The sequence below is a fragment of the Hyaena hyaena genome, unplaced genomic scaffold (genome assembly GCF_003009895.1).
Source record: "Hyaena hyaena isolate Hyena2069 unplaced genomic scaffold, ASM300989v1 scaffold_115, whole genome shotgun sequence".
NCBI classification, from domain to species: domain Eukaryota; kingdom Metazoa; phylum Chordata; class Mammalia; order Carnivora; family Hyaenidae; genus Hyaena; species Hyaena hyaena.
In genome coordinates, this window is record NW_024080747.1 from 1,880,002 (window position 1) to 1,904,186 (window position 24,185).

A 24,185-nucleotide genomic window follows, 5' to 3' on the forward strand; every position below is an offset into this window, starting at 1 on the left:
GTACCTGTGTGTGTGTATGTGCAGAAAGATTTACTTAAAGGACTTGATTCATATGATAATGGATGCTGGGAAATCTAAAATCTGCAGGGTAGACCAGCAGTCTGGAGACTTAGAGAAAAGGTGTTTGCAGTTGATGTCTGAAGGCTGTCTGCTGTAGAACTCCCTCTTGCTGGGGAGAGGTTTGTTTTTGTTCCATTCAGGCCTTCACCTGATTGAGTGAGGCCCACCCACATTATGGAGGGCAAACTGCTTTACTCACATTCCACCAATTAAATTTACGTAAATCTCCTCTAAAAAAAAACCCCTCACAGATGGGTGACTGGTGGCTCAGTTGGTTAAGCATCTGACTCTTGGTTTGGCTCAGGTCATGATCTCACATGTAATGAGATACAGATTTTAAGTTTACAGTTCTGTAAATTTTGATAAGTATATAAACCTAGCTCAGTCAAAATATAAAGTATTTTCATCATAAGCTGACAGGAATATTCTTGGACAGGTCTTTGTGGTTGTTTATGTCTTTACTCATGTTGGGAGATTATCTCTGAGTGGATTTGTTGATTTGTGGGATACTTATATGTCTCATTTATAAGAAATTGCTAAATGGCTTTCCAAAGTGGTTGTTACGTTTTATACTACCATCAGCATTATATGAGACGTAATAGTTTTCCATGTTATTGCCAATGCTTGTTAGGTATTTTAATTATAGCTATTCTCATAGATAATTAATTATGGTAAGCATCTTTTCATGTGCTTCTGACCACTTGTATATTGTCTTTTGTTAGGTATTCATATCTTTTGGCTTTTTTAAAATTGTGTTATCTTTTTTGTTATTTGTAGGAGTCTTTAAAATATATTCTAAATACAAGCCATTTGTATTATGGGTTTTTTCCCCCCAGTTTTTGACTTGCCTCAGCATTTTTATAGTTTTTTTAATCCTGTGTTTCAGAGTGCAGAAGCTTACTATTCTGATGAAACCAGATTCTTGTGTTTTCTTGTATAGCCAGTGTTTTTATTATACTGGCCTGAAATCTTTCGCTTATCCCAAGGTCATAAAGATACTCTGCTTTGCTTTATCTAGAATCTTTATGGTAGCTTAGGCTTTTGACTATCAGTATCAAAGGAATTTAAAAAAAAATTTTTTTAGAGTTTTTTATTTATTTCTGAGAGAGAGAGAGAGAGAGACAGCGTGAGTAGGGGAGGGTCAGAGAGAGAGGGAGACACAGAATCTGAAACAGGCTCCAGGCTCTGAGCTGTCAGCACAGAGCCCGACACGGGGCTCAGACCCACGAACCGTGAGATCATGACCTGAGCCAAAGTCGGACACTTAACTGACTGAGCCACCCAGGTGTCCCTCAAAGGAACTTTTGAATATTAGTGCAACAGATGTTGTGGGTTTTCTCCTCTCGCTACCCTGCTGTGTAGGTATCCACTTGTTCCTGCACCATTTGTTAAAACGACTATCTTTTCTCTCTTGAATTAATTTTGGTGCTATTGTTGAAAAATCAGTGTGTTTTATCTGGACTGTATGCTATTTCATTGAGAAGTTTTGTTTCTCCTATTCTGCAAGTTAGTATTGATTCCTTAGCTTTATAGTTCCCGAGTCTTCCACATTTGTTCTTTTTTAAGATTGTTTTGGCCTCTTTTTAGGTCCTTTGCATTTTTACATAAATTTTTGAATTATGTATCCCAATTCCTGCTAAATAACAAAAAAATATAAAATCTTAGTGGGCTTTGGGATTTCAGTCTTAAAAATATTTTTGGGGGTGCCTGAGTGGCTCCGTTGGTTAGGTGTCAGAGTCTTGGGTTTGATTCAGGTCATGATCTCATAGTTTGTGACCTCATTGTTCATTACCTCCAACCTCACATCTGGCTCTGTGCTGACGTCACAGAGCCTGTTTGGGATTCTCTTTCTGACCCTCTCTGTCTGCCTCTCTTTCCCACTCTCTCTATCAAAATAAATAAATAAACCTTTTGAAAAGTCTTTCTGGGAAGAATGGTTATGTTAACAGTATTGAATCTTGTAGTTTATGAAAACTAGAGCCTGGAGCCTACTTCAGATTCTGTGTCTCCCTCTCTTTCTGCCCCTCCACAGCTTGCTCTCTGTGTCTCTCAAAAATAAATATTTAAAAAATTTTAAAAAGCATGAGATTAAAAAAAAACATATAAGACTAATCAATACATAAGATATATAAGATTAGGTTGATTTTTTTTTTCTTCAGAATTTCCAAGGTGGTGGAAATTATTAATTGTTAAAATTGTTAAAATTGTTAAAATAAGTAGAATATTTTGAAGGAATTGATAGACTTAACTATCAAACCTATTATAGGTATGTCCAAAACAAAGTTAGTACTTTATTAAACTATAGGATTTTTTTGTTGTTGGATTTGTCTTTATTATACTAGGAGAAGAGGAGACATATTCAACTATTAAAAGGCATTTCATTATCTGGTCTTAGGAACTAAATCGTTCATCAGTATCTAAAAGAAAATTATATAACTTCATGTAACTTCACTATTATTAAAATTAAGTTTGATAATGACCTAGGGGCCAGAAATAAATTAGAATTTTAGAAGAATTCTTAGAGACTTTAGCTGAGCATTAGATTGACTCAAAATCATAATACTGATTAATATTTAAGTTAGAAAAATACTTGCTTCATGATAGTTCATTTCACGTCCTTGTTGATTGTTGCATTTAGGCAGATTTATTAAAATATAAACTATTTGAGAGACCACCTTATGTTTCTTTGCATTTTCTTGTGAAATTTTTTTAGCTTTAAATTCACATTACCAACAAATTCCCAGATTAAGTAACTGAAATAATCTCAACTGTGATTTTGAAAGTTGCATTAATATTAAAAATACTACTTAGAAAACCATCAGGAGATGATCTTAGTATCTGTGAATCTGAGCAGAAGGCTGTTGCCCATTTTAGTCTAAGCTTTAGAAGATAGGGATTTAAATAGCTGGATGATTTTATATTTGATACAGGCAGAATTTTCTGGGTGTTGAGAACTGTTAATGAATGAAGTGGGTTGTTAAGAATTCTTTTGTGGTGTTTCTTCTGAAAATATACTCACCCACTTGCTCATTAATTTAACTACTGTCTTACAGGATCCATGTGCTTTTGGAATTCTTATGTGATTAAAAGGATTGTTTGACATTTAAAATCCTAACTTTAGTACTTTTTTTCTTCCTTTCCTTTAGGAGGAGCATATTATTTAATATCTAGAAGTCTAGGGCCAGAATTTGGTGGTGCTATTGGCCTGATCTTCGCTTTTGCCAATGCTGTTGCAGTTGCTATGTACGTGGTTGGATTTGCAGAAACTGTGGTGGAGCTTCTTAAGGTAATTTCCCCTTTTAGACATTGGTTTCCCAGATCTTTATTGAGGGCTTGTGTGCCACTCCCCATGTTAGATGCTAGGAAAGCAGTGATGGACGTAAAACCTGTCCTTCAAGAAGTTTAGTATGAAAGCTAGGCAAAGAAAATGATGATACGATGTCAAAAGTAGGTACTTGTAGGATTCCTTGGCAACACAAAGGGTAATCACTTAACCTATGTCCAGGAATGTAGCATAAGGAAGAGTTTTCCAAGGATGGGAGTCTAGGTGTTAGCAGGCAAGTAGGAGAGGTGGGGTGTGACATGAAGGGAGTAGGAGAGAACAGGAAACAAAGGCCTGGAAGAGTATGGTTTGTTTAAAAAAAAAAAAAAACAAAAAAAACAAGACACCTATAAATATTTCTATATGACTGGAACATAAAGTAGCAAGAAATTTAAAATTAAACAGAGAAAAAAGGGTCAAATCAGGAAAGGTATTGTTTGCTGTTAAATTGTGATCTTAATCTAGATGAGAATTGGGCGCTAGAATATGATAAGATTGGTGCCTAAAGAAATAACCTAACCACATTGTAGAGAATGGATCTGAGGGATCACAGGTAGAGAGGGAGACCATTTAGAAGGTTGTAGCTATTCTGGGAAAGGGGTGGTGGCATACATTCAGACAGTGACCAGTGGGCCTGGAGAGGTGTGGTAAACTAGAGAGATTTTTTTTTAAATGTTGAATGAGTGGACTTGATTATTGGGATTATGGGAAATTAGAGAAAGAGAAAGGATGATTGCAGGTTTATATACAGAATTCTCAGTGGCATTCACTTGAAATAGCAACACAGGACAATTTACTTTGGGATGTCTCATTTAAGGACCTGGAGGTATATCCCAGTAGAGCTGGTCAGGAAGTAGTTGATAATACTGCTCTGGGGTTTAGGAGAGCATATGATTGAAAAAAGTCATTGGGATGTGTGTTGTTAAAACAGTACAAGCGAAATAGGCTTTGGCATATTTAAATAAGAAGAACCTTGAGAAATACCTATAGTTGTTCATGTTAGGTTAGGTTGTAACTTTCTTCTACAGTAGTATCCAGGACATTAGGAAGTGTAAAATCTGAGAAGGACTGAAACTTAAATTGGCATTGACCTTCTCTGTATAGGCCAAAGAGATGGAGGAAAGTAAGGGCTGTAAGAAGGCAGGCAATATAACTAGTAGGAATTCCTCTTTTTATGTTACCTAATTTGTTAGCATGTTTTAAAAAAAATTTTTTTAATGGTTTATTCATTTTTGAAAGACAGAGACCAAGTGCAAGCAAGGGAGGGGCAGAGAGAGGAGACACAGAATCCGAAGCATCAGCACAGAGCCTGATGCAGGGCTGGAACCCATAAACCATGAGATCATGACCTGAGCCAAAGTCAGATGGATGCTTAACCACCTGAGCTATCCAGGCACTCCAGCATGTTTTTAATGTCACTGATATTAAACCACAAATATTTTTACTTGAAGAGTGGGAAGAGTGTGTGTATTTTTGGACAACTACCTGAAAGTTTATTCATCTCTTAGGCAGTTATAAAAGATCGTTTTCAAAAGCATGAGTTTGCAAATAATAGTAAATACAAAATATATTTCTTTTAAAAATCTGGATGGAACTGCTTTGACATACTATGATTATTATTTGGCTGTTAGCAATTTCATTTTAGACTTGTTGAGCCTATATTAAATACAGCATTATTAATTTGATCATATTTGATATCTTGAGATACTTGAATGATACCTCAGTAGTACATAGTTATTGATTCCTTAGGCCTCCCTATTCATTCCATAGTCATTTACTGAACTTCATGTAAGGCAGTATCATGTCTCTGAAATGTTTTAAAAAGAATTAAAGAGTTTACCTGAGTAGCTAATATGGTTCATTACATTTATAATTCTCTTTTTTCTAGGAACATTCCATACTTATGATAGATGAAATCAATGATATCCGAATTATTGGAGCCATTACAGTGGTAATCCTTCTAGGTATCTCGGTAGCTGGAATGGAGTGGGAAGCAAAAGTAAGTATGACATCATTGGAATATCTGTACATATTTAATAAATGAACTTTCACTTTTGTTTAGGGACCACTGTAAAATGTGGTAATACATTTAGATTTTGAAGATTCCTTAGTGGCCATTTTCAGAGAAATTTATGTGTCAGGTTATCTTCTGTCTGACAAGGAATGTTTGGAGATAACAATTAGTCCAGCATCCACTTAAACACAGTACTTTCTAACTTTTGACTTCCTATCTTCCCTCCCTTCTTTTTTTTTTTTTTTTTTTTTTCTGTGAGAGAGAAAGATAGCATGAGCAGGACAGGGTCAGAGAGAGAGGGAGACACAGAATCTGAAGCAGGCTCCAGGCTCTGAGCTAGCTGTCAGCACAGAGACTGACATGGGGCTCAAACCCACAAACTGTGAGATCATGACCTGAGCCGACGTTGGATGCTTAACTGACTGAGCCACCCAGATATCCCCCTTCCCCTAATCTTAATTTATATCCTTTAGAATCACTCAGGTCAATATGTTAGGGAGCCCATATTAAATTCTTGGCTTTGTAATTTATTTAAAAGGTCAATTTTGAAAATAAACACGGGCAGTAAACTTCAAGTTAGTGCCATAAGAGATCAGAGAAATTAATCTTGGCTCCTGGCTATTGAACTCTCAGAAATCCCGGCTACCTAAGCCAGAACCACTGTTACTGGGAAGAATTGGTGAAGTCACATTTTAATGTGTAGGCAGGGCACCTGGAATTATTTCTGTATTTTTGAGAGGACATTCTTCAACACAGCTCTCCTTTCCTGAGTAATGCACATCCACACAGATGCTGTTGAGGATCTCCAAGTCTTTTCTAGATTTCTTCATGTTTCCTTTTATTAATTGTGTAAGATCACACATCTGTGCTATATATGAGCAATGATAATGTTTACCAGATCAAAAATTAGGAAAGTTGGAAAGAATAAGGGTTATTTTAAAAAAAATCATTAGTATGAAATTAAATCATTTACTTACATGTTTAACCAGTTGACTTTACTGAAAATAATAGAATTTCATACTAACTGGAACATCATTCTCATTTAAGCAGTTTCTCTTCTCACAGATGACATAGGTTTTCTGGAGTATTTGCTCAACTTTATTGGGAGGTTAAGAGTAGAGCAGGAGAGGTAGGGGGCAAAATAGTAAAGGGAGTCAAATGTATAAAATTCCAGTTCTAAATAAATGTTACAGGGATATCATGTCCTGCATGGTGACTATAGTTAACACTACTGCATATTTGAAAGTTTCTTTTTTAAAAGAGTAGATCTTAAAAGTTCTCATCACAAGAAAACACAAATTTTTAACTATGTATGGTCATGAATATTAACTAGACTTATTGTGATGATCATTTCACAATTATATGTGTATAAATACTGAATCATTACATGGTACACCAGAAACTAAAACATTGCTACACATCAATTATGTCTCACGAAAACAAAACAAAAAGAGTGCAGAAGGAGGATGGTAGTTCTCATAGATTATTCCCCCAGATCCATTACTACTTAGATCCTCCTCCTGGATATTGTCTTCTTTCCATACTTTTCCTTATATTTTTCCTATAGCTGTCACACATTCACTATTGCCTTTGGACTTGGTGTAAAACTTGTGTTTGTAGCAGATATGTTCCCCATGTCAATATTGTACTTAAGGTGGAGGGGGTGGTAAATAACCACAAAGGATGAAAAGGCTGCAGTATTGTGGAATTTATAGTGCTTTTTGGTTTACAGGGGCCATGCACATCTTTAATTCATTTTGGAAATTTGTGGGCTGTTTCTACTTTTGCTATCCATTTTCTTCCTAGCGTATTGAACATTTTCAAGTAGTTCTTCAAAGGCTGTTCATTTAATAAAACTTTATTGAGGGTTGCCTGGGTGGCCCAGTTGGTTAAGTGTCTGACTTCATCTCAGGTCATGATCTCGCAGTTAATGAGTTCAAGCCCCACCGTGACCTCTGTGCTGACAGCTTGGAGCCTGGAGCATGCTTTGGATTCTGTGTCTCCTCCTCTCTGCCCCTCCCCTGCTTATGCGCTCTCTGTTGCTCCCTCACGCTCTCTTGCCTTATCTCTCTCTCAAAAAAGATTTTTTTTTTAAATTATAAAGTAAAAGTTTATTGAGCACCTGCTTTGTGCTAAGCACTGTTTGAGGCACTGGGGAAACAAGACCAAAATCCTTTCCCTCATGGAAGTTATATGGTGGTGAAACTGAATCAGTGTATAGACATGAGAGAGTTGATTTTGATTTTTAATGTTTAAAATTTCTAGGCTCAGATTGTTCTTTTGGTGATTCTACTACTTGCTATTGCTGATTTCGTCATAGGAACATTCATCCCGTTGGACAGCAAGAAGCCCAAAGGTTTCTTTGGTTATAAGTGTAAGTAAAAAAGATAGAATTTTTTTAAAGGTGCTTATTACAACATTCTGTTAGTAAGTAACATTAGTATATTTTAGATTCTTTGCAATAGAATTGATTTTGGTATAGTCACTTACACTAATTGACAGTCCAATTTAATAGTGTCTCCTTTACATATGTTACAGAGTAAAATACCACTATTATTTAACCTTTTTGCTTTTCATTAGTAGCAACAAAAGATGACAGAATGTAGAAAAATCAGAGCTACTGAGGAAAGATGCTTTTGTTTTCTATAATTTGGGGACTTTGTACCTGTAATGGTAACTTTTGTTTTCACATGCCTTTTTCATTCTTCTGTTTGTGTTTGAACACAACAGTCTCAAAGTGCCTAAACCTGTGAAAGAAATCCTCATATCTTGGTGTAATTGCAACTTAAGTTTTTCTACAGTAGACAGTAGAATTGTGAGGCAGTAGAATTTGTAAGAATTTTCGATGGTTTTCGCCTCCATAACCCTTTCCATTTTGCATCTGATTGTCACTGCTAGTGAAATGTACTTGCCATTTGTTATTTCCCAAAGTGTCTCTGTATTGCCCCCTCCACCTGCACTCCCCACCTACTGGATCAACCGAACCCCTCTCCACAGGGTAAAATGGAGCAGGAAACAGTAGTTGCATCAGCATAGGAGAGACTTACCACTTAGAGTAATAGAGAGACTTGTCTTCAGTTGACCGAAACTCCTGGTTTTACAGCCCTAGAAGAGACCTAGCTTTTATCCACCAGAATTGTAGAACCCAGAGGTGCTCCCACAGATCTGTGAAAAGATACAGAATGTACATCACTCCATTTCTTCCTTTACAAAGTCTTACTGCGAACAAAAATCAGCCAACCCAAACTGGAAACTAGACACCTAGCTGGTCTACAGTCTGGTGTAAGCTCACTGATAACCACGTACAGACCTTAGATCATTTGTGAGTACCACTGGTTAGGCTTCTATCAGACACTGACTTAGTTGGCTGGGTGGTTTTCTGATAGGAATCATTCCAAGGATTTTACCTGAGCCAGTGACACCCATCCATTATTTGTGCCTTTTGGTCCTAGGTGATAGTGTAATACCTGTTTTTATTACTGGTTTTCATGCCTACTTCTAAACTGGGCTTTAAGTTCTATATTTCTACATTGGGGGAACAGGTGACTACTAGGAATGCCAGAAGTGAAGGTTAGTGGCATCACTTAGGTAGTTCCTTTTCTGTATTTTATGCTCTCACAAATCGTGACATTTATTTTAATTACAAGTGTTTTTTTACTTAAGTTTTTAGGATATAAAAATTTTTTGAACATTTCTTTTTGCAACTTTATTTCTAAAAGAGAGGTTAAAAATTATAGTGGATGATTACTTCTAAAAATATTCCTAGTAATTATATATTTTCTTTTTGTGACTTAGGTTGACTTCAGAATAGCTACAAATAGCTGTTAGGCCACATTTTTCATTTCCTCATCTTTCAGATCCTTGGCAACTTTACAAAAGTATTGCATAGTTATCTAGTGTAATAATAAATAATGTATAAGTAGCATTTCTGGATCTGTCTCAGTCTGAAGTAAATAAATCTAAATATATTTTAGAATGTGCCCTTTTTTTTCTTGGTGATTTGCGGTCTCTCACTCATTTTACTAAGGTAGTGAGATAACAGATGGCTCAAATTTTGAACTTGGCGCTTGGCAGATACTCAGATACTAGACGGATGGGCAGAAGTTTAAATGACAGTTAATGGGTTATTTCAGTGTCAGGGCCCATCATAATAGATGAAAACAGTAGGAATAGTTACAGCCTTGATTATTGTTAGAATGGAAAGGGACTTTACTTAGTTTGTTTTAGCTAAAATTCTGTGGAAGCCTGATGAGTTGTTGAGCATCAAAAAATAAACAGGACAGCACTAGGAAAGAGAGAAAGGTATACAGGTAGTATGTAGGTTGAATGTAAGAAAAAAATGGTTCCCTATTAGGATGGTGTTTTTCTACCTCCTTTCTTGTTTCCTTGACCCCCCAGACATGGAGAAGTTTATCCATGCTTTGATTTACATTTGGACTAGTGATGATAATCAAGTTAGAGGTACTTGAAACATATTTAGTAAGGTATGCGGAATAGTAGGCATAAGCCAGGTCAAATCATCATTTTGATTATAAAATGTTCCCTCATATTAGAAAAGAAGAATGCCAGACTTCAACTAGGAAGTGTTTAAGAATTTACCAGTGACTTGAACTGAAGAAGAATGAGGGCTCATGTTTACGTACCACTCACACTTGACCCAAATTATAATGGTGCAATCTGCTCTCCATTAATTGCCAAAGACATTTTGTTCTCCACAGCTGAAATATTTAATGAGAACTTTGGACCGGATTTTCGGGAGGAAGAGACTTTCTTTTCTGTATTTGCCATCTTTTTTCCTGCCGCAACTGGGATTCTTGCTGGAGCAAATATCTCAGGTGATCTTGCGGTAAGTATCACAAAGTACCTTCATATAAAAAATAGTATATGTGTATTTATTTATTTATTTTTTAAAGTAGACTTAAAATTTTTTTCTTGCCTTCTAGGATCCCCAGTCAGCCATACCCAAAGGAACACTCTTAGCCATTTTAATAACTACCGTGGTTTACATAGGAATTGCAGTATCTGTAGGTAAATAACCATATAGTTTTTATGTGTTTCAGAAATTTCAACATGTACATACTTGAAGTATTTATTTCCATGACATTTATATCTTTAACTTTTAAATTTGGAAATATTTTTAAAAAAGATTTAGAGTTACATATTTTAATTCAGAAAGAATTTTAAGTAAAGTAGTAATGATTTTATAGGCATTAGCTAAACAACAGATGCTCTCTTTTTTCTCTAAGATTTTTTTAAAGTAAGTTAGAAAATTATGTAAAGTCTTATTTGCAAACTCTTAAATTTCACTGAACTACAATTTATAGAAAATATAATTCATTAGTGTAGAAATAAATGCATTTAACTTTGTGGTCTTTATAAAATTTTTAAAAATTTTGTTTATGGTTATTTTATATTTGCATGTTAATATTACTACATATGAAGACTGTTTCAAGACATTTAAACAACATTTGGCATTTTCTATCATAAAAAATAATTTTGGTAAACCGGATATACTGGATCAAATGAAAAGCATTGCTAAACTCTTATTAAATTGAATGAAAATGGTTTTAAACCTTTTATTACATTCATGGAATCATGGCATTTTAGAACTTGTAAGGACTTAAGTGGTCAGCCAGTCTCTAAATCACTCTTGTGCACAAAACTGGATGAAAGCTTAGAGATCTCACTACCAAGGATAATTAACACTTGATTTAAAGAATTTTTTTTTCTTTTTTTTTAAATTTTTTTTTATAGTTTATTTATTTTGAGACAGAAACAGAGCATGAGTGGGGGAGGGGCAGAGAGAGAGGGAAACACAGAATCTGAAACAGGCTCCAGGCTCTGAGCTGTCAGCACAGAGCCTGATGCGGGGCTCGAACCCACGACCTGTGAGATCTGACCTGAGCCGAAGTCGGACGCTTAACTGACTGAGCCGCCCAGGCACCCCTAAAGAATGTTTTTCTCGGCAAAAAGAGATTTTGTTTTGTTTTATAATGAATTCTTTAAAGGATATTAGTAAAGTAGATTCATTAACTAAAGCATCCTAATCCAGAAAAAAAAGTAAGTATCGATTTACCTATAATTTACATGTAGATAAATTGAATTGAGTTCATTACACTTTCACAAAAGTGAAAAGTGAGTTTTCTTTACCCAGAAAACATATATTCTTGAATTGTAAGCATTGTTTTAATGCCTAGACTCAAGTTTTCCAGTTAGATGTCCGAAGCATATTACAAGAATAAAGCTTAGTTTAATACCAGTCTAAAGAATCAAACTCCAGAATCATAGAACACAGAATAAAAGGTTTTCATAGTATTGCAGTAAGAAAATTTTCTTAAATGTGCATTTATTTTTGAGAGAGCATGAGTGGGGAAGGGGCAGAGAGTGAGGGAGGCAGAGAATCTGAAGCCGTCTCTGTGCTGTTAGCACAAAACCTGATGTGGAGCTCGCTCCCATGGACCGTGAGATCATGACATGAGCTGAAGTTGGGCACTCAACTGTCTGAGCCACCCACACACCCCAAGAAAATTGTATTTTTGTCACATACTCAGTGATTTGTTGTGGAGTAATGACAGAACTCTTTCTACAAACTCTCCTGCTAATTTGCCTAAATGTAATTTTGAAACATCATTAAACAAGAATTGGAAATGACAATAATATTATCATGGTGGGCTAAATTCACATTTAGTAAAGGAGCTGGATTTCATATATTCTTTCAAGTCTATATATATGTAAATCTCTAAAAATTCATTTAGAAAAAAGAATTATATATATAAGCTTAGCAAAATGTTTGTGTTCCCCTAAAAGTTATGGCCCAAGAAAATTTAGTTTTAATTTAAAGAAGGATATAACTGATTACGTTTCAAGTTGAAAAATAGTTATAGCACAGACATGTTTTCTGTTGGTACCTGACTCCCTAATGCTGTTGACCGTCATACTCCTTTCATTCTGTCCACATTAGCCCATGGAGTGTCCATTCTCCCTGACAGTCAGGAGCAAGACCAGCCTACATGAGTGGTGGTGTAACTCGTTCAACCTTTTTTCACCCTATTGCTTCCATGTAGAACATGAGACCGAAACACTTAAAAGCATAGCTGCTTTCGGGTAGACAGGGCTCTCTTCTCCTCTCACGCAAATAGTTTCACAAGTACCTTGAGGGAAAGATGGTTCTTGCAAACACTGCTCTGAGAGTTAGATGAAGAAATTGAGGACAAAAGGGACTTGATGTTGGCTATCTAATCATTAATATGTTCTCCTTTTCAAACTTAATTTTCTGTTTGTTCTTTACTTTGGGCTACAGTGTTTATTGTTTTTACTTCCTATATGATGTGACAAGAGTTTTAATGTGTTTCAAAAGTAAAAATATATGAAGTCAAAGGAATGGTAATTACCAACAGTTACACATCATATGTTCTAATTAATTAAATGCTTTTTATCAATAAAATTTTAAATGTCATAATAGAAGTTTTCAATTTTGCACAAAAGCAGAGAGCTTTTTCTAATGAACGATCACCAAGTTTAAATGAAGTTATCAAGAATTAACAGTGTACAATTAATCTTGTTTCACGTATACCCATTTATTCTGCCTCATGAGTTATTTAATCAAATCTCCAGTAATCGTGTCTTTTCTTAATATCGGGGTAGACTTACTTGAGCCAGAAGTTTAAATGGAATTATAATTCACTGATATTCAAATTGCTTTCCTTCACAGAAGATTGATATTACCTGAGGTGTGATCTTTGGCATGTTTCACATATGAAATAGTTGGAGCAAGAAAACATTTCTGCCATTTGGATTTCTTTCAACACAATGTGTTTATATTTGCTTAAGGACACCTAAGCCAAATAGGTGTAGAGATAGTTTTGCTCATTACCATTTTCCACAACTATATGTGCAGGGTTTTTAAGCATGTGTTTGCGAAATACTAGTTTTTTTTTTTTTTTTTAAATATTTTTATTTATTTTTGAGAGAAAGATAGAGACAGCATGAGCAGGGGAAGGTCAGAGAGAGAGGGAGACACAGAATCTGAAACAGGCTCCAGGCTCTGAGCTAGCTGTCAGCACAGAACCCGATGCGGGGCTCGAACCCACGAACCGTGAGATCATCACCTGAGCCGAAGTTGGACGCTCAACTGACTGAGCCACCCAGGCGCCCCGTGAAATATTAGTTTTTAATAAGGTTTTGTTTCACTAAAATATTGGAGATCATGATGCTTTTTAAATTCTGGGCCAGGTAAATCTATCTAAACTATAAACGCTGAAATGTGAATGCTGAAAATGTCAGTACTGTTAAGAAGTGTATATTCAGTACCATAACTGCTTTATGGATATATGTAATTTTGAAATGAATATAAATTTGAGCTCTCTTTCTTGTTCTTATTGTCCCTTGCACTTCAGGTTCTTGTGTTGTTCGAGATGCCACGGGGAACGTAAATGACACCATTATAACAGAGCTAACAAACTGTACTTCTGCAGCCTGTAAATTAAACTTCGACTTTTCATCCTGTGAAACTAGCCCTTGTTCCTATGGCCTAATGAACAATTTCCAGGTGAGCATCATATTTATATTATTCAGACATTTATCTAGAGGTCGGACTGCTATCATATTTGGACATTCAAAGTCCAGCACTAACTTAGAAGGGAAGGCTCTTGTTATTTTCTACCCGGATAGCTGTTAGAAAAATCTATAGATAACTAACTGGAGACATAGAAAAATTATTAAAGGGTTAAATCTGACACTCTTTAAGAACAAAAGGGCTCACAAGGGTAACACATATTAGAGTATAATGTATAGTATGTATATATAGTGTATAGTTTCAGAAAACAAGGATGCATCTTACACATGGTCATATTTGCTGGGTCTATTTCTACATTCTCTATTGTGTTCTATCCATACACCAGTACCATACATTCTTGATTAGTTACATCGTAAGTCTTATGATCAAGTAGATTGATTTCTCCCACTTTATCCTTTTTCAAAATTGTTTCGGCTATTTTAGTTCTTTTTGCTTTTCCATAAAAATTCTAGAACAATTTTGTGTTTATCTGAAAAAAAAGTCTTGCTAGGATTTTGATAGGAACTGTTTTAAACTTGTTTATCCATTTAGGGACAATGACATGTTCACTGTATTGAGTGTTTGAATCCATAAACACAGTATGTTTCTCCATTTATTTAGGTCTTCTTTGGTTGCTCTCATCAGCTTTGTGTAGTTTTCAGAATACATATCTTCTATGTGTGTTGTAGATTTACACAAGTATTTAATGTTTATTTTGAGTTTTTTAAATCCGTACTTGAAGTGAATTTGGTTTTCTAATTAGAGATGTTTTCATAATTGCTTTATATATAAATTCCCTTTTAAAAAACACTGATGATGGTCAATAGTGTTATTTAGTTAGATAAGGCCCATATAGTCATACTGTGCTAAACTACCATTGAACAACAGAATTAAATTGTTGTTACTGTTGTTTACTTACTTTTGAGAGGGGGAGAGATCATGGAAGAGCGTAGAGAGAATTCAAAGCAGGCTCCGCGTTGTCAGCAAAGAGCCTGACATGGGCCTTGAACTCATGAACTGTGAGATCGTGACCTGAGACGAAATGAAGAGTCAGATGTTTAACTGACTGAGCCACCCAGGCACCCCCAGAATTAAGTTCTTAATGGATGCTTGAAAGTTTGTGACCTTTTAAAACATATGAACTGTATAAAAGATAATACTACTTGTCCAGTACTTGGAAGATATCAGTGCTTCTTCCTTTTACTATTACCTCTACAAGGTTCTAAAAGGAAAATGAAATTTTTGTAAAATTTGTGAGTATTTACAAACAGAAGATTATACTAAATCAAAGGAAAAAGTAAAAATTTTGTTCCCTGGTGTTTTTATAGTATAGTGTACTTATAGTAAAGAGAATAATTGAGGATTTATAATTTAATATTTTAGGACAGTATAAATTTCATGTAGAAGAGTGAAATTTTAGAGTAAAATTTTGTAACGTTTTAATAGAAATTTTTTTGTAGTTTCAGCAATTGTCTGCATTTTCAGTGGTTATAAATATTGAACCCAATTATATAACAAAAGTTTGTTTTTTTCTAGTCACAAGACTAGGCATAGTCGTAGGCATGAAAGAAAGTATTCATACCCAGCTAATGATCCAGGCCAATTCTGACATTGATATTGTGTATGAAAGGCACAAATGTTGATCTCTGCCCAGTGACTGAAAACGCCAATCAGATTTCTGTGTTGTTGGCCTTAAAATACAAAAGTGTGTTGTCTTTATCAAGTCTAGTATAGACTCAGTAAAGCAAAGAACAGCTTGGTTTATGTAAAGCTGCTTTGCTAATATAACTAAATAAATCTTTAAAATTTTTTTAAATGCTTTGCAGAGTGAAACAAAACGAAAAATAAAATCCTGTAAAAGTACAAACTCATTTTTATTTGGAGAATGAAGAATGGTCCACAGACCATAACTAAGGAGCATGTAATTTGGAGACTGATCGTGAAATCCACCCAAAGCCACACTTGATAATGTCATTGTGCATGTCTTTGACTATTCATATTTCAGGAGGAAAAGTGATTTGGGCCACCTTACTTGTCCTTAATTTTTAATTTTACATATATTTCTACATTTTATATGTCTTCTGAAACCACTGACTCACCATTGCTTAGTAAACAAAGTGTGAGCCTCTTTGCTGTTCAAGATTTTCTTGAACCTCACATCATCAACACATACACACACATTTCCCCTATTTAAAATCTTATCATTTGTTTTACTTGCCACTCTTCTACCTTTTACTAGACTTTTGTCTTTTTTTCTCTTACTAGAGAGAAGACCTTTATTTTTGTCATCTTTGTGTCCATCATGGACAACACTGACATTACCATTATGTACATTCATTATCATTATCCTTGCTATTCATATTGTATCCTAAAATGATGGTAAATGCAGAAGTTGTTGAGTAAATATATGACTAGAAAATAGGAAACTTAGCAAATCCTAGAAGCATAGTGTTTCTAGATGCTAAGCATGGAACATTATTTACCTCAATTCAGATGTGGTGGAAGAAGAGAAAAAGTGATTTTTTTCCTCAAAACAGCACAGATGAAAGGTTATGGTTATATGTAATATTTGTGGTGTCTGTTTTGCCTTAATCCAGCAGTGTATCATATTCTCTGTTCTTTGCTTTTCTTTTTCCTTTATCTCCTGTCTTTGCACTTATCTTTGAGATCATTATGGACAGGCACACAACTTTGGATTTGAAAAGTGTATATAGCAGAAATCAAGTCTGTTCATTTTTACCTTGGTCCATCTTATCTGTCCTTTATAATCTCCTTCCCCAAAGGCAGAAGTGGCAGTGCCCATCTAGTATTAATGACCATGAAACACAGTGATTGTGAAACACATACGGCATGTATCTAACTACCAAATTGTGACTGGGCTGAATAGAAAATCATCTTTTCAAGTTTTTTCCCCCTCCATGAAATGCTTAGAGAGGTCAATGCTGATATTTTTTGAACCACTTGAATGTATTCTTCATTTTTAATACTAAGTCTTTTGAAAGGGAAAGATACTAGGTGAAACATGGTGGAACGATCAACACATGAAACCAGATGTATACGTTAAGGCCAGGGATTGTGCCTGTAGCTAACTTTACATCTGGTTTAAAGTATAAAATTACAGTCAGGGATAAAATAGTCACAAACACCTCAAAACCGTATTTCCTTGTCTCCTTCTTAGTTGGCATAGTCTTGGTCAATGTAAGTGAAAAGTAAATCTCTACTAAGGAAGAAATGAATCTAAGTGATGATCGTCATTCACTCCTGATAGAATTTTTAATGGATGGGTCAGGTGAACAGTACCTGAATCCTTCAGACAACTTTTCCTCCTCAGTTTTGTTTTTTTCCCCAGTTTTCAAAGATGTGGAAGGAACAGTGCAATGAATACCTGTATACCTACCTCTACACATAAATTTGCCAGATGTTTATATTTTACTCCATGCTTTTACCTTTGTATATATGTACATTCTTTTTGTTCTCAAAGATATGAGAATAAATTATATACATCATAAAATGCCCATCAGTTTGAACTGTTTGAAATACTCTATATGAGCACAGTATACTTTTCCCACTTCAGGAAGTCATTGTTGTTGAGGTACAATTACCTAAATATATATTCCATCTTCATTTTCCCCACCTGATCCAGTAATGTCCCTGACTGCTATTTTTCTTAGATCCAAGATCCAATCTATGTTACGTATGGCATTTAGTCACCGTGTTGTTTTAAAATCATTTAATCTAGGAGTTTCCAGCATGCCTGTTTTAATCTTTCAGGGTGTTGCTGTTTTAAAGGCTACAGGCTCATTCCTTTGTGTTTTGCCCCTCAGTTTGGATTTATCTGGTTGTCTTCTCATGATCTAAATGATCAATCTATTTTTTTTAAAACTTCATTAGGGAAATATTTCAACACATACAAGGATAGAGAAAATAGTGTAATGTACTTTATCAGCTTTTATCAATCGCCCATGTTTGGCTGACTTTGTTTTATTTATAACTTCCTACTTCCCACATTATTTAAAGACATCATTGACTTACATCCTTTCAAGGAGAAATATTTCCACATTAGGCTCCAAATGTTGAGGTCTCTTTTTAAAAAGAAAAAAACATAACCACAATGCCAATCTCATAGAAAGGAAGAAAGGAAAGAAGGAAGGAAGGAAGGGGGAGGGAGGGAAAGAAAAGAGAAAAAAACAACCTGAGAGAGAGAAGAGAGAAAGAAAGGAAGAAAGAAGAAAGAAAAACAGCCTTCTTGATAGAAGTGCATTGCACCATCTTGAAATAATCTTGCCAGAAAACTTGTACTTGATTCTGATGCACTGTCTAGATCTGTCAGTTCACTAGAAATACAGAGGTGAGAGCAATGGGTTAGATGACACAAGTTGGAGGTGCAGTTGGCAAAATCCACAGAGGCTTCTACAAGAGAATGGCTTAAAAATAATAAAATGTAAAGGAAAACAGTGAACGTGCAGATTGAAAAAGACTTAAGAGAAATATTCAACCAAATGTAATGAGTGGTCTTTTTGTGGATCCTCATTTAAACAAACTATTTAAAAAGGCAAGAAAAGATAGACAACTTGGGGAATATGAATGGTGATAGGCTATTTGGTGATGTTAAGGAAATACTTGTTAACCTGTGCCAGTGGCGTTGTAGTTACAGTTTTTAAAAGTTTGTACCGATTAGAGGTACATACTGACACATTTATTTATTAAGTGATGTTTGGGGTTTGATTCACAATGATGTGAGATTGGTCCCAAGCTGACCATTATTGAAAGTAGGTGATATGAACTTGGTGGTTCATATGCTATTCTGTCTGCCATGTGTCTGAAATTTTACCAAATATAAAGATGCAAGGTGAGGGCTACTGGTTAATCAGTTTTAGGAATTTGTAATGCACATAACCGTTACTGTTTGTTATTATCATATTTCCCCTGATGCTAGTCTCCTTCATTAGCATAATAAAGATGTATAGTATTTTGTTCTTTCTTGAATTGTTAGTTAAGACTTAATTTTCCCTTTCTGTTACTTTTTAAAGGTAATGAGCATGGTGTCAGGATTTGCACCATTAATTTCTGCAGGTATCTTTTCAGCCACTCTTTCTTCTGCATTAGCATCCCTTGTGAGTGCTCCCAAAATATTTCAGGTAGGTATTTTCATATTACAAGCTTTATTGAAAGGGAAGTTACAGTAATAAATTTCACTTTGGGATTAACTTTGTATATCTTTCGTTTGCCTTTATATATGTATGATATATATATATATATATATATATGCACACATCTCAAGATAGGTATGTTTAATTTTGTGAACATTTCTATTTATATAAACATGAGTGCATTTGCCTGCTGTGAGGATATAGTCCTTGAATTGTCTTTCTGCAAATGGTGATGGATTTTTGTTTTTCCAATATACTCTCATTGCACAAATTTGTATAGTGTCTTACTAAGAGTAAGGAATGCAGTCCAAGAATAAATCAAAAGAATTAAAGGACCTTGTGCACCTTAGCATGATGACAGCCTGTATGTTTTATGAACGTTTGAATGCCTACTATATGCCACACATTGTGTTAGCTACTCAGGGTATAAAGATGAATGAGGCACATGTTATATCCCTTCAATGAACATTAGGTAAACAGCTAACACTAAATAGGAAATACTTTTTATTACTGATCCAACCAATGAAATATTAACTTTGCAGCCTTATTCTTGATATTATAGTTGTAGCCAGTGAGTAGAGTCAATGTAGAATATATTTCTTAAAAGGATTTTTAGTAAAATTTTAGGAAAAGCGGTTAACTTTTATAATTAGGATTTTTATCTGTTTTAAGTCTAGGATTCAGACTTTTTTCCCTTGATATAGGTCACACCTATGTCATACTCCTCAAGTTTTCAGATTTCTTTTATTTATAAGCCTACTTCTCTGACATATTTCTTCATAAAAGAATTTCACCATGACAGTAGGATAAGGTAGATAAAAACTTGAGTGTTGTTTTCTACCAGCTACCTTTTGATACTTGAAATGTTTGATCTACTTTATAGTTTGTAGGTAAAGCAGTGTGACACAGTGGGAAGAAAGAGGACCAAGAAGTAGAAAACTTGTGTTCTAATTCTGAGTAACTTATTATAACTGTAAGGAAATATGTGTGTCTAACTTCATTATATTTCTTCTCATATTTGCCTTTCTTCACTAGGCTCTATGTAAGGACAACATCTACCCAGCTTTCCAGATGTTTGCTAAAGGTTATGGGAAAAATAATGAACCTCTTCGTGGCTACATCTTAACATTCTTAATTGCCCTTGGATTCATCTTAATTGGTTAGTCATACAAATGATGTGCTAATATAGATTTTGGAACATTTATAGTATGAGCTCTAAACATTGAATTATAAACAAAACCTTACTTTGCCTAGTAAACTAAGTTAGTTGTTTTTTTTTTTTTTATGAAATGAAAATGTACATAGAAAATACTGCAAATAATAGTGTTCAATACATGCTTGGAAAAATTACTACCATCAGAGGGAACTCCTAGGTTCTTGTCCCTAGAACAAGTAAAATGATAGCATACAGAAAAGAATTTCAGTGCTCTTCTTGAAGGTAGAGGCTTCCCTGAGCTACTTTTGGGCACTTTTGCCTCTGATCACAAGTAAGGTAAGTGAGTCTGCCACTGCTAAAGATGACAGTGAACTTCTATTAGAAGTCTGAATTAGACCACTGATTATGGAAACTAATTCTAATGTAATGCTGCTTGGTATCTATTTGGTATGGCTATTTTTGGGGAATAAATCAGTGATGTTGAGTAAAGTTTCTTACAGTCCAGTAGTTGTCTTTAGTAGTATATATCCTAAAGAAACTTGCATATAAGCCCACAGAACCATATTCAAAGATATTTTTAGTGTCGTTCTTTATAATAGAAAATGAAAGCAACTTAAACACCTATTAACAGAAGAATGAAACTGCAGACTAATATTGAGGAGTAAATATAATGAATAAGTTTTATCTTCGTATATCAGAATATAACAGAATGTATCGTGTATCAGAATCTTAAATTAATAAATGTAACCAATCAAATTACAAAATGATAAATACAGTATTTGTCTCACTTTGGAAATACCCAAAACAGTACTGCATAAAACTTGTGGGCTATATATGTGTTTAGTAAAACTATATAATTTCGCTGGAAAAGTATACCCACTTTGGAAGAATGAGGTATAAAGGGTTCAACTACGGACCCAGGGGTCAATTTCTGAAAAGTGAAGTATACAAAGTATATATTGCAAAATGCAAGTGTTCATTAAATCTTAAGTGTGGGTATAGGGGTATTCCTTACACTATCATCTAAAGGTTTAAAATAATTTCATTTTTTTAAAACTTACATAACATGTAACTTTTATAATGTTTATGAAGTATATAACATGTCCATAAATATGCCTCATGTTTCTTTTGCAGCTGAACTGAATGTTATTGCTCCGATTATCTCTAACTTCTTCCTTGCATCCTATGCTTTGATCAATTTTTCAGTGTTCCATGCATCACTTGCGAAGTCTCCAGGTGATTTTACATTTTCTTAAAGTTCTGTAAATGTGTTAATGTCTTTGATTTTAGAGAAAATAAAACTTCAACACATTTTAAAAGATGGTATTGTGAGTGATTAGCCCATTAATGTCCAGTCAACCTTTAAAGTAGAGTCAAGTTAAGGGAGTCTTCAGAGGTCTCTTTATCGTGAAGTTGACTGGTAGTGTACTGTTCCTTGTCTTGGAAGTATTTAAGATAGTGTTAATCTCAAATTCTGACCAATACTATGAAAGAATTATTTTCTCCCAGTTTTATTGTTTATTCTAAGAACATGGTTATGATAACAGCCTACCTGTCCAGAAAAAGATTTTTAACACAGTAAGTTCTGTGGAGTTGTGTTGTAAAGGGTCTCTAGGAACAGAAAAACTGCCCCATTTGCTTTCAGTGAGGGCTTTTTGTTACAAATCATAACAGTTGGACATCAGGGGAGGAATTGAAGGAACAAAAGCACTTTTCCTTGTAAGGACCTAAAAGCCCTCAGAACAGGGAAGATAAAATGTAGAACATGGGACACACACATTTTAGAGATGGGTATATGAGACTGTAAAAGGATAACATGAGAGATGCTTATATTGGAGTTCTTTGTCTTGACTGTATTAATATCAGTATCTTAGTTGTGATCTTGTATGACTTTGCAAGATGTTATCATTGAGGTTAAACTTAGGTAAAAAGTTCCCAGAATTTCTCTGGATTCTTTCTCACAATTGTGTGGGACTCTGCAGTAATTTTACAATTAAAAGTTTAGTTAAAAAAAAGAATATGAAATGTATTGAAATGATTTCTAAATAAGTTTGGCTGTGGAATGAAAATTTAAAAACATGTTCTTGAGCATTTTTTTAGAGTGAACTCAATTCATAAATACTTTATCATATGGTAAGAGAAGTTTCTATACCCAACTGTTAATTTTTCTAGCAATTAGAAGAATTTTTTAACAATTTTCCAGAAAATTTTGTATAAACTCTTTTGTATATGCATTAGAATATGGATAAATTTCATGCTAAAATCCAGAACATACAGGCACACTGTTAAAAACTCAATTTGAAACCTTCTTTCAATATTTTGTAGTTTTTAGCATTCACTAAGATAGGTTTGATCCCTAGAATTAAGTAGAATTAAATACATGTGCACTCTTCATGGCCTTCAGAAATTCTGAGAATAAATTGTGCTCAATAATGCTCCATGAATTTACTTTTACAGATTAGCCTTTACTGAATGTTTAAAGCGGCCACAAAGAAAGCTATTTTGTGCACAGATATGTACCATTGTCTAAAACACATAAGGTATTTCACGGACTTGTATGTATCTGTTTTATTGTGATTCTTAGGATGGCGTCCTGCCTTCAAATACTACAACATGTGGATATCACTGATTGGAGCAATTCTTTGCTGCATAGTGATGTTTGTCATTAACTGGTGGGCTGCATTGTTAACATACGTCATAGTCCTTGGGCTGTATATTTATGTGACCTACAAAAAACCAGGTCTGTACTTTTTTTTATATTTATTATTTCAAACTAGAAGATACCTAGAAGTTCTTTGTTATTTTTCCTATCTAAGCTTCGTCTTCTGTGTACTTGAAAGGTGCTTTGTGTAAAACCTAAAATAATTCATTTCCAAATATATGTAATTTTAGTGAAATAATTACCACAAGACTTTTATTCTATGTAATTTCATACTTGCCTGTAAATTTAACTAATGCTACTTATAGAAAAATGACATTTGTATTATTAACATTTTGGTGACCCTCACTGTATTTAAAAATTTTCTTTGGAAGGATTAGACTTTGTAGAGTAGCTCTTGTGGTAACTGTTAGCCCAGTAAGCATACATGTTAGTACTCCAGTCTTATCACCTGCTATAGTAAGTTGCATGGAATGGACGGTGTATTAGAAAGATAGAGTATCTTCCTGCTAGTTCACCATATAGCAGGGAGCATTTGACAAATGTGTTCTAACTAGGAAATAGTTAAAGATTTCCCAGAACGTGTTGCGTTGATAACTCTTGGATGTATCTCTACATAAGAAGATGATCCTCAGATATACTGAGACCAGTCCAGTGTACTGTGGGGACTGTAAAACTGAGGGCAGAGCCAGTGAGAAAGGTTGGACAAGTTTTGGCCCCAGTAGACACGGTTAGGAAGAAATTACAAGAGTAGCTGCAGTGTCGTCATCTGAAACTGAGGAAGCACTTTGTAATCCAGATATGATGCAATGAGGTTTTGGATTAGAGTGCTGGCTTTAGAAATGAAATGGACAAAGAAGGTAATGTTTTAGCCATCTTACAAACAATTATTTCTCTAAAAGAACAAATTTCTAAGGTCATATTTGATGTCCAGGCTGTTTATTCAGTGCACAGTACAATTTGCCTTTTCTAATAACTTAAACTGCTAAGTACTATGAATGGTACTTTCAGAGTTTTTCAGTCTTTATATCAGAGATCTCCTCTTTCTCTTTAGGCCTCTGGCTACATAAACAATAATTTTAAAATTATTTGTGGAACATTCTTGAGTTGCATGCACAGCATGTCTGTAGCCCTATCACCTTGGTCTTTCCTAAATTGTACTTTTTCTTTAAATGCAATTCCGGGGGACCTGGGTGGCTCAGTCGGTTAAGCTTCCGACTTCGGCTCAGATTATGATCTCAAGGTTTGTGGGTTCGAGTCCTGCATCGGG

At 34.7% G+C, this 24,185-nt stretch overlaps 1 protein-coding gene across 2 annotated transcripts in view; it reads left to right on the forward strand.

Moving 5' to 3' along the window:
* The window catches only part of SLC12A2 (solute carrier family 12 member 2), a 96,439-nt gene that overhangs the window by 40,100 nt on the left and 32,154 nt on the right, over positions 1 to 24,185 (forward strand). For both annotated transcript variants that reach the window (XM_039236698.1, XM_039236699.1), the window contains exons 5-14: positions 3,207 to 3,346; positions 5,271 to 5,381; positions 7,662 to 7,770; positions 10,115 to 10,242; positions 10,340 to 10,424; positions 13,793 to 13,944; positions 18,981 to 19,088; positions 20,136 to 20,259; positions 21,391 to 21,492; positions 22,841 to 22,996. In XM_039236698.1, the coding sequence (XP_039092629.1) occupies positions 3,207 to 3,346; positions 5,271 to 5,381; positions 7,662 to 7,770; positions 10,115 to 10,242; positions 10,340 to 10,424; positions 13,793 to 13,944; positions 18,981 to 19,088; positions 20,136 to 20,259; positions 21,391 to 21,492; positions 22,841 to 22,996 (1,215 nt within the window). The remainder of the gene's footprint in view (positions 1 to 3,206; positions 3,347 to 5,270; positions 5,382 to 7,661; positions 7,771 to 10,114; positions 10,243 to 10,339; positions 10,425 to 13,792; positions 13,945 to 18,980; positions 19,089 to 20,135; positions 20,260 to 21,390; positions 21,493 to 22,840; positions 22,997 to 24,185) is intronic.